General features: G+C 56.5%; 1 protein-coding gene across 1 annotated transcript in view; it reads right to left on the bottom strand.

Annotated features, from left to right (window-relative positions):
* LOC105000277 (putative ciliary rootlet coiled-coil protein-like 3 protein) overlaps positions 1–14,655 on the bottom strand; it is a gene marked incomplete at its 3' end in the record, with an annotated part of 34,526 nt that overhangs the window by 10,959 nt on the left and 8,912 nt on the right. The window contains exons 11-16 of the mRNA XM_010856055.1: positions 14,278–14,508; positions 9,871–10,064; positions 6,707–6,834; positions 6,166–6,314; positions 5,468–5,644; positions 1,331–1,423 (exon numbers count right to left, since the gene is read on the bottom strand). Coding sequence (XP_010854357.1) covers positions 1,331–1,423; positions 5,468–5,644; positions 6,166–6,314; positions 6,707–6,834; positions 9,871–10,064; positions 14,278–14,508 — 972 coding nt within the window. The remainder of the gene's footprint in view (positions 1–1,330; positions 1,424–5,467; positions 5,645–6,165; positions 6,315–6,706; positions 6,835–9,870; positions 10,065–14,277; positions 14,509–14,655) is intronic.

The raw sequence follows: 14,655 nt of genomic DNA, 5'->3' as shown, positions 1-14,655 counted from the left end.
CCAGTGCCCCTCCCCCCGCTGTCTGGTAGGTTGGCGCAAACTGCACGGCCTCCCCGGGTCCTGTCTTCTGGGCGGCCAGCCCTCGGTCAGGAGGCACGTCCACCCGGCCTCTTGTGGGCAGGCCCCGAGCACGGCCCTGCTCGTGGGGTTAGCTCTGGGCTTGACCCTGCAGCCCACGGGCCGTCCACTCACTCGTTTCTGGATTCACTGAGTCGTTCACCAACAGAGGAGCATCTAACCCTGCGCCCCTGGGGCTGGGGACACATGGGGCACCAGTGGGGAAGGCATGTGGCCAGGCCGGGAGCACAGAGGCAGGAGGCAGAGGGGACAGGGTGCGGCCCGGCTGCACCAAGGGAGTGCCCTGAGGGGAGCGGGGAGCCGGGCCTGGCCTCGCCTGTGATCAGCCCTGACCCCTGCAGGGGTTCTGTCCGCCAGCCCCAACCCTGCCCTGAGCCATCACCCCTGCCCCTCCTATCTGCTCCCCACCAGCCCCCCGGGGTCCTGCCTGACCGCACCAGCTGCCCGAGCCCTCCCCCTGTCCTGCCACCCTGCTCTGCCCCTCCTCCAGAGCAGCCCTGGTCTCTGCGGCACCCCACTCCATAAATGGGCCCACGGGCTGGGGGCATAGGTCCCAGGGGCCTACCCTACTCCCCGGAGTCTTGGTTGCTGTTGCCTGCCCCACCCCCAGACGTGGACTCCTGAGGAGGACTTGGGGCCCCAGGTGGCCAGCCGGCTGCCCGCAGTGGCCTCCATGCCCTGTGGGCCTCTGTCCACTGGCCCAGGCGGGCAGCTGCCTGCTGGGGTCTCCCGGCCCCTTGGATGCCCCCTCCCGCCCTGCTCGGAATTCTCTGCAGGGTCTTTTCCGGGCAGTCTCTGCCTCAGGTCCAATGCGGCCTCCCCAGCTGCACTTGTCCTCTGGGAGGGGACTCTCCAGAGAGTCAGCCGAGGCCTCTGAGCCTCTGGCAGCCGCGCCTCAGCATGCCAGGGGGGCTAGCGGCACAGACCCGGGCTCTGTCCCCCTCTTGCTGGTGTCAGGCCCTCCCCTCTGCGGCTTCTGCAAGGGCATGGGGCCTGCCCACCCTCCCCTCCCTGGTTCACCCCACGCTCCCCACCCCATCCCGTTCCATCACCTTTTCATCCCATGGAGACACTGTCCCCCGGCAGGGAGCCTGGGTCATCTGGGGGAAACTGAGGTTCAGGTGGCTGGGGTGGGGTGGAGGGGAGACCCCCCGGGAGCAGGCAGGGAGCGGGTGCCTCTGGGGTCCGCTGTGCCTGCTGGGCCGTGTGGGCGGCCAGGCCAGGCGTCCGGCTCTGGCCCGGAGGGGCTCACCTCGGCTTGTTCTTGCTGGCCCTGGGCCTCCTGCCGTACCAGCTGCAGCTCCCCCCGCAGCCGGCTCAGCTCCGCGTCTCGTAGAAGCAGGGCCTGAGTGACAGGGGTGGGGCGCTCCTGAGCAGGCTGGGGGCTCTGATGGGGGGCTCAGTGGGGTGCTGGGAGTCACGGCCCCGACACCAGGACAGCGGGCTCTAGGAGCAGGGAGCCCCTCGGAGGCAGCTGAGTCCTGGGGGGGCGGGTCCCAGCTGCGCCCCCCTCGTCTCCGCCCAGGATGCCCCCCCTCCACCGGCACCTGCCCAGTACCTGCTCTTCCCCAGCGTAGGTCAGGGGTCTTCATGGACCACCTCCTCCCTGGAGCTCCCCACCCACCCCAGGCACAGAGCAAGAACCACGGACAGGTCTTAACCTCCCCAGACGCTCTGCGTCGCTGAGAGTGAGGGGTGGGCAAGGGCCCCCCGGGGGTGCCACATCGCACCCATTGGCCCTAAGGTGGAAGGGCCCTGCTCTGTCGCCAGGCTGGGAGGGGACTCAGAGTGACTCGCAGTCAGTCACAGACATGCCTCCCCCCACGCCAGACCCATCGGGACCCCTGAGAGTCCTGTCACAGTGTGACAACCCACATGTGCGTGTTTACTTATCTGTTCAGTCACTCAATGGTGCGTGCTTCAGGATGGCACGGGAGGGCAGCCTGGAGGCGTGTGTGTATGAGCCTGGGTGGGATGCCCTGCTTCCAGGGTCTCCAATGATTATTTCTAGCATTACTGATATCAGTCGCAGAACTCCCACCAAAGGGAGGCCAGCAGAGGAAGGGGGGTGTCCCTGTGCCCCCCAGGGTGTCATCAGCCGTGGAAAAGGCCCATCTAGGGGGAGGGGGTCTGGGAGAAAGGATACATGTATGTGTATGACTGAGTCCCTGTGCTACTCACTGGGAACTGCAGCACTGTTAATCGGCTGCATCCCAATACAGAGTGCTTTGGTGTTAAAAAAAAAAGACCACGTGTGAGCTCAGTGTGGAAGGACCCATCTGGTTGGCGATCCCAAGAAGAGAAAGGCCTGGGGTGCTGCCTGTGCCGCAGAGGTGGGCACAGCGGTGTTGGTGCCCACCTGCCGGTCTGCGCACAGCCGGGGGAGCGTGGAAACCCCGAGCGTCCCCAGTGAGGGGCTTCCGTTTTGGACCCGCCCTGAGACCGCACCTGAGCTTGTGATCCGGGAGCCGCAGAGAGGCCCCCACTCAGCCTAGGGAGGAGGCTGATTACACCCATGCAAGCCAACCCCAACAGAACCCTGAACTTGCGGGTTTAAACATCCTGATTTGCCAGCAGGTGACCTGCCCTGACTGTGAAGAGACGACCCTTCCCTGGGTCTCTCCACCAGACTTGTCCTGACCTGCGTCCTTTACAGCAAAACTGTAGCTGCGAGTCGTGCTTCCTGGAGTCCCGCGGGCCACTCGTGGGCAGCAGAAGCTGAGGGGCTTACCCAGAATCTCACACCGTCCCTGGACGTCGGTAGGGTGCCTCCAGGTCCTCCTTTGCCCCCCACCCTTGCAATTCTGCCACCCTGCAAACGCTTGCTTCCTCCCTCCCAGGATGCAGGAGAGTGGAACAGCAGAGGACATGGGCTTTGGTGCCCAGCAGGTGCACGGAGCCACTCCGGGCAGGTTATTTACCGTCTGCGAATCTGTTTCCCACCAGTCAAGGGGGCCCCGAAACAGGGCGCCCCTTCCAGTGTTCTGAGGATGAAACCAGCGAAGCAGAAGTCTGACAACGAACCTTGGTTATTCCTGCACTGTGACTCTTCCATCACAATTTGTAGTTTGCACTAACATCTGAGAGTCCCATGCGATAACCCACATGGAGGTATTCACTTATCTATTCCACCCACTCAGCAGTGCGTGCTTTAGGATGGCATGGAACATTGAAAGAGCCTGGTCTCGGCGGGTAGCTGTCACATGCCCAGTGTCTGCTTAGAGGCTGGTTGGCTGGTTGGCTGATGGATGAACACACTGACGGATGACTGGCTGGCTCATCAGACAGACTGAAGGATAACCAGATGCACGGATGGACAGTGGATATGGGTGGGCAGCTGAGTGTGTGGACAGAGGAAAGGGCCTGTAAGTGGCTGACAGATGAGTGGTTGAGCAAGTGAGTGCATGGGTGGCTGAATGAGCGGATGGATAGTCCTGACGGTCATGTGTGTGTATAGCTGGATGGGTATTTAAGCAAATTGATGGATAGATGTATGGTCAAGTGTGTGGATGGACAATTGGGTATGTTAATAGATGGCCAGATTTGTGGGTGGACGGCTGGGTGTGTGAATAAAGGATGAACATTCAAGTGGATAGAAGGATGACGGACAACTGAATGGAAACACAGTGCGTGCATAAGTGTGTAAATGTTATTGTTGTTCAGTCACTAAGCTGTGTCCAACTCCTTGCGACCCCATGAACTGTAGCCCACCAGGCTTCCCTGTCATTCACTATCTCCTGGAGTTTGCTCAACTCATGTCCATTGAGTCAGTAATGCCATCTAACCAGCTCATCCTCTGTCATCCCCTTCTCCTCCTGCCTTCAACCTTTCCCAGCATCAGGGTCTTTTCCAATGAGTTGGCTCTTTGCATCAGGTGGCCAAAGTACTGGAACTTCACCTTCAGCATCAGTCCTTCCAATGAATATTCAGGGTTGATTTCTTTTAGGATGGACTGGTTGGATCTCCTTGCAGTCCAAGGGATTCTCAAGAGTCTTCTCCAGAACCACAGTTCAAAAGCATCAGTTCTTTTGAACTGGTCTCAGCCTTCCTTATGGCCCAACTCTCACATCCGAGCTTGACTACTGGAAAAAACCATAGCTTTGACTAGATGGACTTTTGTCGCCAAAGTGATGTCTCTGCTTTTTAATATGTGTCTAGGTTGGTCATAACTTTCCTTCCAAGAAGTAAGCGTCTTTTAATTTCATGGCTGCAGTCACCATCTGCAGTGATTTTGGAGCCCAAGAAAATAAAGTCTGACACTGTTTTCAGTTTTTCTCCATCTATTTGCCATGAAGTGATGGGACCGGATGCTATGATCTTCGTTTTTTGAATATTGAGTTTTAAGCCAGCTTCTTCATGCTCCTCTTTCACCTGTATCAAGAGGCTCTTTAGTTCCTCTTCACTTCCTGCCATAAGGCTGGTGTCATCTGTGTATCTGAGGTTACTGATATTTCTCCTGGCAATCTTGGTTCCAGCTTGTGCTTCCTCCAGCCCAGCGTTTCTCATGATGTACTCTGCATAGAAGTTAAATAAGCAGGGTGACAATATACAGCCTTGACGTTCTTTTTTTCCTATTTGGAACCAGTCTGTTGTTCCATGTCCAGTTTGAACTCTTGCTTCTTGACTTGCATACAGATCTCTCAGGAGGCAGGTCAGGTGGGCTGGTGTTCCCATCTTTTGAAGAATTTTCCACAGTGGTTGTGATCCACAGTCAAAGGCTTTAGCATAGTCCATGGAGCAGAAGTAGATGTTTTTCTGGAATTACCTTGCTTTTTTCTAAGATCTGGCGAATGTTGGAAGTTTGATCTCTGGTTCATCTGCCTTTTCTAAATCCAGCTTGTACACCTGCAAGCTCTTGGTTCACATATTATTAGAGCCTGGCTTGAGGGATTTTGAGCATTACCTTGTGAGAATGTGAAATGAGTGCAATTGTGAGGTAGTTTGAACATTCTTTGGCAGTGTCATTCTTTGGGATTGGAATGAAAACTGACCCTTTATAATATGTATATGTGTGTGTGTGTGTATACAGATATATGTGTGTATATTTGTAAGTGGGCAGGTGGACTAATGGATAGACAGGTGGGTGGATACATAGATGGATGGCTGGACAGGCAGATGGATGGACAGATGGGTGGGGGGGTGGAGAGATGGATGGAGGGACTGAGTGGAGGGTGAATGTGCACCAGGAGTGCGGTAGGAGATCAAAGCTGCAACTACAGCGACTCTTCACGGCGACTCCCACAGCCCGCTGACTGGGCCGGAGCAGGCTTGGGGGTGGATGGGGCCCGCCTCACGGCCCCCGTCACGCCTCTCACGCCAACCCCCGCAGCCCGCTGACTGGGCCGGAGCAGGCGCGGGGGTGGATGGGCCCCGCCTCACGGCCCGTCACCTGCTGCTTCTCGTGCTGCAGCTGAAGGAGACTCTCGTCTCGCTCACGCCTTAGGCTCTGAATTTCCTCCTTCAGCGCCGCCCTCCTGGTTGCGTTCTTTGCCACGAGCTCCTTCTCCTGTTTCAGCCGGCGTGCTGCTGCTTCCTTTTCCTCCATCAGAGACAGACTCAGGGTCTCCTGGGCCGAAGGAGAGGGACAGGTGTGAAGACGCACGGGTCAGAGCTCGCGCGAGCAGCAGGCCTCTGCGCTCCTGAGTGAGAGCAGGTTCGTGGGCACCGGGGCAGGACAGCTGCCGGGGGACCATCCCGGCCAGCCGGCCGCAGGGCCTGTCTCCCGCAGTGACAGGAGCTGTGGAGGGCTCTGGGCCTCAGCATCCACCACGCCACGGCCCAGTCACAGCTCAGAAGCCGTTCTTGAGCTCAGGGAGTGCCAAGCACCCTGACAGCAGCGTGTGTGAGGACGTGCCACACAGGGTCTGCCCGCCTGGGACCAGCGGACGGCTCGGAGGGCACGGAGCTCCCTGCAAATACGGGCCTCAGACCGCGGCAGGTCAGCCTACACCCGGGGGCATCTCTTCTGTGAGGGACACAACATCCAGGCGCGCTGTGAGCGGTCCTCTGGCCCGCCTGCCACCCACTGGTCTCCTGGCCCACCGCCCCTGCGGACACAGCAGACCCCTGGGCAGTGACCGGGCAGACCTTCTCCCTCTGGAGCCGGGCGAGGTCCTCGCGGTGGGCCAGCGCCCAGCTCTCCAGGGCCAGCTGCGCGTCCCGCTCCTGCTGCGCCGCCTGCCGCCGGAGCCTCGTCTCCTGGGCCTCCTGGACGCTCTGCAGCTGCTCCAGTTCCACTGCCGAGTGACAGGTATGTCCAGACCTGTGGGGAGGCCCAGCCCCCAACACCCAGCCGCCCATGGGCCCCTGGATCTGGGGAGGCTGCAAGCTGGTGGGACAGAGCCCCCCGACCACTCAGCAGGCGCATGTCTTGATGGCAGCCCCCACAGGGGCACGGGGTTGGGCAGGGGCTGCCACGTGGACCTGTGACAGCCCATCCCGAGCCTTGGGCCGGCAGCAGGCCTGGCAGGTGCCCGCCAGTCGCAGACGGGAGTGGCAGGAGCTCTTGGGTGACCTCAGACGTGAGCTCCCTGCTGTGTTCGGGCCCCATTGGGGCGCAGTGACTGGGGGCTGCCCACCAGGGGACAAGCTCAGGGAAGCGGGCAGAGGGGGCCCGTCGGAGCAGCACCTTGCAGGGCCTGCCGGGCCAGCCGTGCACCCCGGGCCTCTCCCTCCAGCTGCTCCTGCCGCGCCTGCAGCTGCGACGCCAGCTGTTGGGCCTCAAAGAGGCTGCTCTCCAGGGCATCCCTCTCGGCCCTGCAGAGAGTCATCACAGCACAGGCGAGTCACCCACACCGGCAGAGGACCCTGCTGGACAAGGGGCAGCGCGGAGCCTATTTGCTAGGAGGGTGTCCTCCAAGGCCGGGCTGTCCATCTGAAGGCAAGCAGAGGATGGCTCATTCATTTTAAATCTCTAAGAACAGATTGGCGCCCACACAGAAAATAGGTGGATTAAAAAGCTAAATACAAAACCAAAACAGGTAACAGCTAAGCAACTCGGAACTGTAAAAAGCGGAGAAGAAAGTACAGAAGGATATTTTATAGTCTTAAGTGAGACACAAAAGTCAGAAGACAAAAATAAGGAGGCCAACAGTTCTGAGTACATTTAAAGAGAGGGAGGCAGAGTTTTGTGCAGAAAAGATTCCACAGATCAAGTCAAAAGATGGGGGGACAGACTCGGAGACAATATTTGCACTAAATATACTGTAGTTAATGTCCATCGAGTACAAAGAGCTCCTACCGATCAATGACAGAAAGTGGCTTATCCTATCCTACAGGAAAATGAGAATAATGGCTGTTATTCACAAAGAAAACAGGAATGGTGAATAAACACATGAAACTCACTAGTCCTCAAGGGGGTTCAGATTTCACCTGTGCCGTTTCATCCATCATGCATCACATTAGCAAAGCTGAAAACAGTGATCATATCTCTTGTTGGCAGGGGTGCGAGGGCCACTTTGGCAGACGGGGACTAAAGCATACACTGTGTGTGTCTTTCTTTGGACCAGCAATTCCAGTTCTAGGGTCAGCGCTTTAGAAATACACGTGAACCGATGACGCAGTCCAGGACACTGCCTGTAGCCTCACACAGGGCCTGAATCAGACTCAGCGTCAACGCGAGAACATTTCAGAAACCCGGTGCATCTCGTCTGCTGCTAACAATGGTGAGGAAACTCTCTGCCCACCCTGAGAAGCAGCCTCCAGCGCAGAACACGCGCAGCACCATCCCTGGGGTGAAGCTGCCTCTGAGTCTGGGCACAGACACGGCCAGTCAGAAAATGCCTGGGATGAGCTCGGCGACTCAGCAGCTCCCACTTCTGGGGAGGGTGATGGCAGGACCCGCCTCTCCGACAGCGAGTCCATCAGTCGCCAGCCAGACAGCGCGCCTGCGTTCATGTTGATGGTTATGTGCTGTGTCCTGCCCTGATGCACGGTGAAAAAAACCCACTGGCCAAACAACAAGGACACTCCACAAACACTCAGCACAGACGGCGTGTGAAGACACAGCCCCCGCCCAGCCCCAAACAGGCCGGCGGGCCAGGGAGCGCTGTGGGCGCAGAGGGCCTTGCCTAGCCTGCCCATCTGGCCCCCGGAGGCCTCCCTTGGGCCCTGCACACCGCTGCTCTAGCGTCGGGGTGGGGCGTGTCAGCACCTCCCAGGGCGCCCTGGTGTCTGCAGAGCCCAGGAGCCTCGCTTCTCTGATACCCGCCCCCCAGGTCCCCGCCATCTAAGCTTCCACACGTTCTCCACCCCCCACGTCCATGTGCCTGTGTACTCTGCCTGGAGGGCTCTTCCCAGTTTTCTGTCTGCCTCACACCCACTTTCTCCCAGGCGCCCGCCTGGTCCCCTCTGGGGTCGTGGCCTGTGTGGGTCAGACACTGAATGGTAACCCAGAGGGAGAGACTCTGAGAACGAGTCCAGTCTCTCCCTCATCCCGCCTCCTGGAAGGCAGCTGGCACCACCAGCAAGGGCGTGGGGGTGCGGGTGAGGACCCAGGCCATCTCGCTGAAGCCTGAGAACTGAGAGGGTTCCCTGGTGCTGCAGCCTTGTCAGGGCCTGGGACTGGGGGCCAGACGACCTCAAAACCCAGGGTCCTCACTCATTAGGAGAAGCAAGTCATGTCAAGCACCTTGTCAGCAGAGGCTCAGACTGGTCACTGGGAAACGCTGTATAGTGGGCATGTGACTCTGTCTGGGGTCTGCAGGACCACCGTGTACAGAGACCCTGGGCCCAGTGGTCACGGGTGAGTCACGGGAGGATCCTCTGACCAGGGCCTGTGAGCTGGGCAGCAAATGATGGCGGGAGGAAAGAGGCCCCCGACCCCTGCCCTGAGTGCCAGTGGGGCCTGGGAGGGGCCAGGGGCAGAGCCTGGGACCCTCTGCTGCCGCCGACCCACAGAGACCTCGTCAGGCTTCCTGCTGCAGTCTGTGCCCACAGTTGCATTGGGAGGGGAGTCTTCCCTCTTTCCTTCCCTCTTTCTTCCATGACGAAGTTCAAGGACCGCGGGCTCTAAGTTTCCTCATAGCCTCTAGTTCTGGAATTCTGGGAGGAACTCTTTCTACAAAAATACTTGGATGTTCCTTAGACGGGCGCAAGGTGCAGAAAGCCATGACCTGTGGATGTCGTCAGAGGTCACAGGCCAGCTCAGTTCACCAGGCAAGTCTGCAGGGCACCCCTTCTTGCCTACGAGTGTCTGTCTCAGCTCTCCTGGAAGTGGCCCCAACGGTTTCAGGGTTTACCATGCCCCCCCAGCCTCATGGCTCCCTGGAGCTGCTGCCACCCAGGCTCCAGGAATAAGCACAGGGCCACAGGCTGCCCGTCTGAGCCCTGTGGCTCCCAGGATCCACTCAAGGACATCAATGGCTCTGTGTCTGCTGGCCATCTTGCCCGCTTTCACCTTGAGCCTGCCCAAGAATGACAGGGGAGAGGCGGGCAGTTGAGGGTACCATGGGAGTGCATGGATCCAGCCTTGCCTGAAGCCGTGTATACCCGGTACTGCTCAGGTCCGTGAGCAAGACTTTCCCCACCTTTCTGCTGGTCTGAGATGGGTTTCTGCTGCCTGCCACCTGGCCAGCGCAGCCCCGTCTCTCAGGAAGGCTGTCCTAGGCACATGTGCCTCTTCCAGGGGCTCCTTGGGCCCTCAGGCACTGCGTTCGCCCCTCACTTATAGCCTCTCTCCCATATACACACACTTGCTCTGCCCCTGCAGTCACTGGGTGACTGCCCATCCCCACTACGTGGGCTCCTGGAGGTCAAGGCCACACGAACACTTGCTCGTAGGTCCCCAGGTACCTGAGATCGGCTGCCTCCTCGGCCATGAGCTGACCTTGCTTCTCCAGGGCCTCCTGCTTGGCCAGCAGCTGGACTCGCTCTTCAGACAAAGCCTCCTTCTCCTGCAGGGCCCTCTGGAGAGCGGCCATCTGGGCCTCCTGGTCCTGCAGGCTTTGGGCCAGCTGCTTCTCCAGGGCCTGTTTCTTGCATGTGACCTAGAGGAGGAGGAGGGGAAAGTCCAGCAGAGAGAGTGGGAGGGTTACGAGGGGCCTCTCGAGGGAGAAGGACTTCGGAAAAGGTGGTTTCCTTCAGAATAGCAACAGAGGAAAGAGTGGAGGAGGAGCATGGCCAGGAGACGTAGAGGACCCCCCGTGCACATGTGTCTTCACAGCAGAGGGGCCTCCAGCCCTGAAACCACGATGGAGAAATTACTGGGTTGAGCATCGCCAGGTGGGACCCAGCTGTCAATCTAAACAGCAACCTTTGCTGGGCCACAAGTTTCTGGGGCTGGGAGACATTGCACAGAAATGTGAAGAAGGTCACAGAAGACCAGGTTGTTGCAGACTAACACCTCCAGCAGGAGCATCACAAAAGTCTGGACAAAATCTGTCACAGGAGTCCGAATAGGGCCTCAGAGAGCTGCCCAGGAGCTGAGACTGAAGGAGCCAAAATCTCAGAGGAAAGGGAGGCAGAGGAGGAGGCCACCACTCAGCATCTCTTCTCTCCTTAGAGCATGTGCGGATTTAAGTCTGGGCTGAAGAGCTGAGAAGCCAGGGAGAGCTTCCAGCAGTCCTGTGTCTTTAGGAGTATAAGAACTCGGGCTTACAGACCTCAGAGCAGAGGGTCCTGATAAGCATCCAAGTTTCCAGCTGTAATCACAGGAGGGCTTCGTCCTCGTAGTGCTGGTGAAGCAGAATAGACACTCCCCCAAACCCGGCTCCCCTGGAGGCTCAGATGGTAAAGCATCTGCCTGCAATGCAGGACCCGGGCTCCATCCCTAGGCTGGGAAAGTCCCCTGGAGAAGGGAATGACTGCCCACTCCAGGATCCTTGCCTGGAGAATTCCATGGACAGAGGAGCCTGGTGGGCTGCAATCCACGGGGTTGCAAAGAGTCAGACAAGACCGAGCCGCTGACACTTTTGCTCTTCTAGCTTTCCAGGACATGAAGATCAGGTTTGAATCATCTCAGGCATGGATTACAGTGATCTGCCTCCACTGCCTGCCAGAACCAAAAGGCAGTCTTCCCTAGAAGAACAGCATCATCGAGATCCTGAAATTATCCCTACAGTTTTTTATATTTAATACGTGGCTTTTGTTCAACACAACCAGGTATGTCAGGGGTATAATCACTTGGCAAAAAGCTGCATGTAAGATAAAACAGACACATGCACCTCCCTGCCCGTCTGGCTTCCAGATACTGAAGTTATCAAACACGGACTTTGACACAGCTGTGATTAGCACGTTCAAGAAGATGGGTGGCAAAGTGTGGACCTTCACCACAGAACCGGATGCTTAACAGAATGAGAACCACGACATGATCATCTTAACAGAGTCAGGGAACACATTTAATGGGATTCAAAACCCATCCATCGTTAAAAAAAATCTCAGCATGCCAGGAATGAAAGAGCACTTCCTCAATCTGATAAGAGGCGTCTATGAAAGACCTGAGGACTGCATCATGCTTAACGGTGACATTCTTTCTCCAGTCGGGTTTGCCATTAACAGAAAGATGGCCACGCCCACCACTTTTTTTCAACTTTTTTCTGTAGGTCTTTAGCCAGTGAATTAAGGGAAGAGATGAAAGTCACTGAGACCAGAAAGGAAATAAAACCGCTGTTATTCACATGTAGTGTGATGATGTGCATGTAAAATCCCGGTGCTTATCAGTCTGTCTGTCAGGTTTGCATGATCAAAAGTTGATATATGAGATTATATTTCTATATACTAGTAATGGACATAGAAAAATGAAGTGGGAAGAGCAAGGCATAATATCAAATCCAGGAATTAGTTTAATCAAAGATGTGTAAGACCTCTACACTGAAAACTACAAAACACAGCTGAGAGGAATTAAGTAAAGAAAAAACGGAGAGATGTACCATGTTCATGGATAGACAGCTGGGTAGAGTTAAGATGTCCACTCTTCTCAAACTGATCTATAAATTCAACAAAATCCCAGGCAAAGTTCTACCAGGGTTTTTTGGGTGTAGAAATTGACAAATATGATTCTGAAATGTAAATAACCAAACAATCTTGAGAAGAAGGATTAGATGGGAATGCTCAACATTACTTCATTACAAGATATTAGAAAGCTACAGTAATGCAGGTTACTGTAGCAGGTTTGGTGAAAGGATAAACAAATCGGTCAGTCTGCACAGATGAACAATATGATCAGGACACATACACACACACATATGATCAGTTTATTTTTAACAAGTTGCCAAGATCATCCAAGAAGAAAGGAAAGTCTTTTAAAAATTGGAGCTGAAACAACGGGATATTAATGCAAACATTAATGGACCTCAGTTCCTGTTTCACACCACACACCCACAGTTTTCACACCGTCATGTACATCAGAATCACGAGGACGGATGATTAAAATCCAGAGTTTTGGCCCCATCCACAGAGTTTCAGATTCAGTAGGTTTTGGGAGGGCAGCTGAGAATCTGCATGTTAAGCAGGTTCTCAAGTGATGACTGACGCTGCTGGTCTGAGGAGCACGCTGTGAGAGGCTCTGCTGTACAGAAAAACCAGCTTTAAGTGTATCACAGACCTAAGAACTGGAGGGAAACACATCGGATACTGTCTTGTCCTTGGGCTGGGCCAACATTTCTCAGACAACACCTAGAAAATACTAACCATAAATTTTTTAAAAATTTGCTAAACTGAATATTGCCAACATTAAACTTTCCTGTCCATCAAAAATGTTGGCAACAAAATGTGTACACAAATCACACAAACGTGAGAACACCTGTCTGACAAAGTGCTTGTACCCAAGATACGTGAACTAGAAACCCGTAACCAAAATGGGAAAGCCCAATAAAAGTAGACGATAGCCCTGAACAGACACTTGACAAGGTAAGGGATACAGATGTTTAATAAGCACATGAAAATGTGCTCAATGCCTTTTATCATCAGAAAATGGCCAACAAAACCACAAAGGCAAGTAACTCCACACACTGAGAGTGGCAAGGCGGGTGATGCCAAACGCTGACCAGGCTGAGCAGCAGCCGGAAGCCGCCCACAGTGCTGGCAAGTGGAATGATTCAACCACTTGGGAAAACTGCTTGGCAGATTCTTTAATGTTCGAGAACATCTACCCCGTGACTCCACAGTTCACTCTCAGGTATTTACTCAAGAGAAATGAGAATATCCGTATAGATTTGTACATGCGTGCTTGTAGCAGTCTCGGCTACCTCCAAATCAGAAACCTAAAAATCCAGCAGTGGGGAAATGGGTAAAAGATGTAATTTATCCACACGACGGAATATTACTATGCTGTCAAGAGCAGGAGCCTTTGCCACACCTAACAACAGAGATGACTCAAAGACGTCATGTTGAGGGTGAGAAACTGGGCCCCAAAGTGTGTGCACCCCACGACTCCATGTGCAGCAGTGTCTGAAGCTGGTGAAGCCAGTCCACGGTGGCGAGGTCAGGGCAGGGGACGCCTGGGCGGCCATGCCACTGGGGCGCTTGCTGGGCTGCTGCAGACACTCTGCATCCTGACCACGGTGGTGGCCACACCAGGGCTCACCGCTGAGCTGTGCACTGGCTTTACTCAACGCAGAGATGCGTCAACCAAAACAGGGAAAGGACAGGACAGAGTCTGAGAAATAGGAAGAGGCTAGCCTGAGTCCCGAAGGTGACCAGCCATGAAGTCTGAATGCCACGGGGGCCCAGGACTCTGCAGGGACGGGTTTCCACGCGCACCACCAAGGCTGGAGTCAGGAGAGAGCAAACGGGCCGCAGCGTCTTGTGCTACGGAGTCTGACCACCCCCATGGAAGATCCACGTCGGCAGATTTGGGAACGGATGCACGGATGCAGCTGTGAGCGTGTGACTGGGCAGCTCTGTTGTGTGGCCGTGGCCCAGGAAGGAGACAGACAAGACGACGGAGGGGCAGGGGAGCCTTTCCCTAGAGTGTGTGAGCGTCACTGGGCCCGAGGCCTTCGACCCTCTGAGCAGGGGGGACCCAGCCCCTGGGTGCTGGGCCCAGGCCTGATGTAGACGTCCTTTCTGTGTGCCGCATCCCCATTCCCTACCTCCCACACCGGGAAGCCGGCTTCGAGTCAGCCAAGTTGGGCAGCCTGAGGTTAGAAAGCCGACATCCGAGGGTCAGCGCGGCTTCTAAATCTGTGTGTGCCCGTCCACCCCAGAGGCGGGGCGGCCCTGCCGGATGGGGCTGGGGAGGGAACCCCATGACCCCCTCACCTGGCCCACCTGCTCCTGCAACTGGGCCCGTTCTCGCCGGAGTCGGGTTGCCTGACCCTCCAGCCGCTCCAGCCGCTCCTCCAGCCGCCCGCAGGCCCGCTGCAGGCCCCTCCTCTCGGCCCGCAGGAGTTCCACCTGCCGCTCGGCCTGCGCCAGCTGCTCCCGGGTGCCCGCCTGCCCCTGTGCCAGCATCTGCTGCTGCGCCCGCAGCTCGTCCCGCTCCTGCTCCAGCTGCCGGGTGGGGGGATGGGGGGTGTCTGTGTGCAGACCCAAGCCCCACGTGCCCTCGCCCCCAAGTCCAGGAGTGGATACGGTGGGGAGGAGGATGGACGAAAGGGGAGCCCTGAGCTCGGGGGGGCGGGACTGGCTGGGGGGCCC

The sequence above is a fragment of the Bison bison genome, unplaced genomic scaffold, assembly GCF_000754665.1.
Source record: "Bison bison bison isolate TAMUID 2011002044 unplaced genomic scaffold, Bison_UMD1.0 scf7180017854234, whole genome shotgun sequence".
NCBI lineage: Eukaryota > Metazoa > Chordata > Mammalia > Artiodactyla > Bovidae > Bison > Bison bison.
This window is presented reverse-complemented; position numbering and strand designations above follow the sequence as displayed.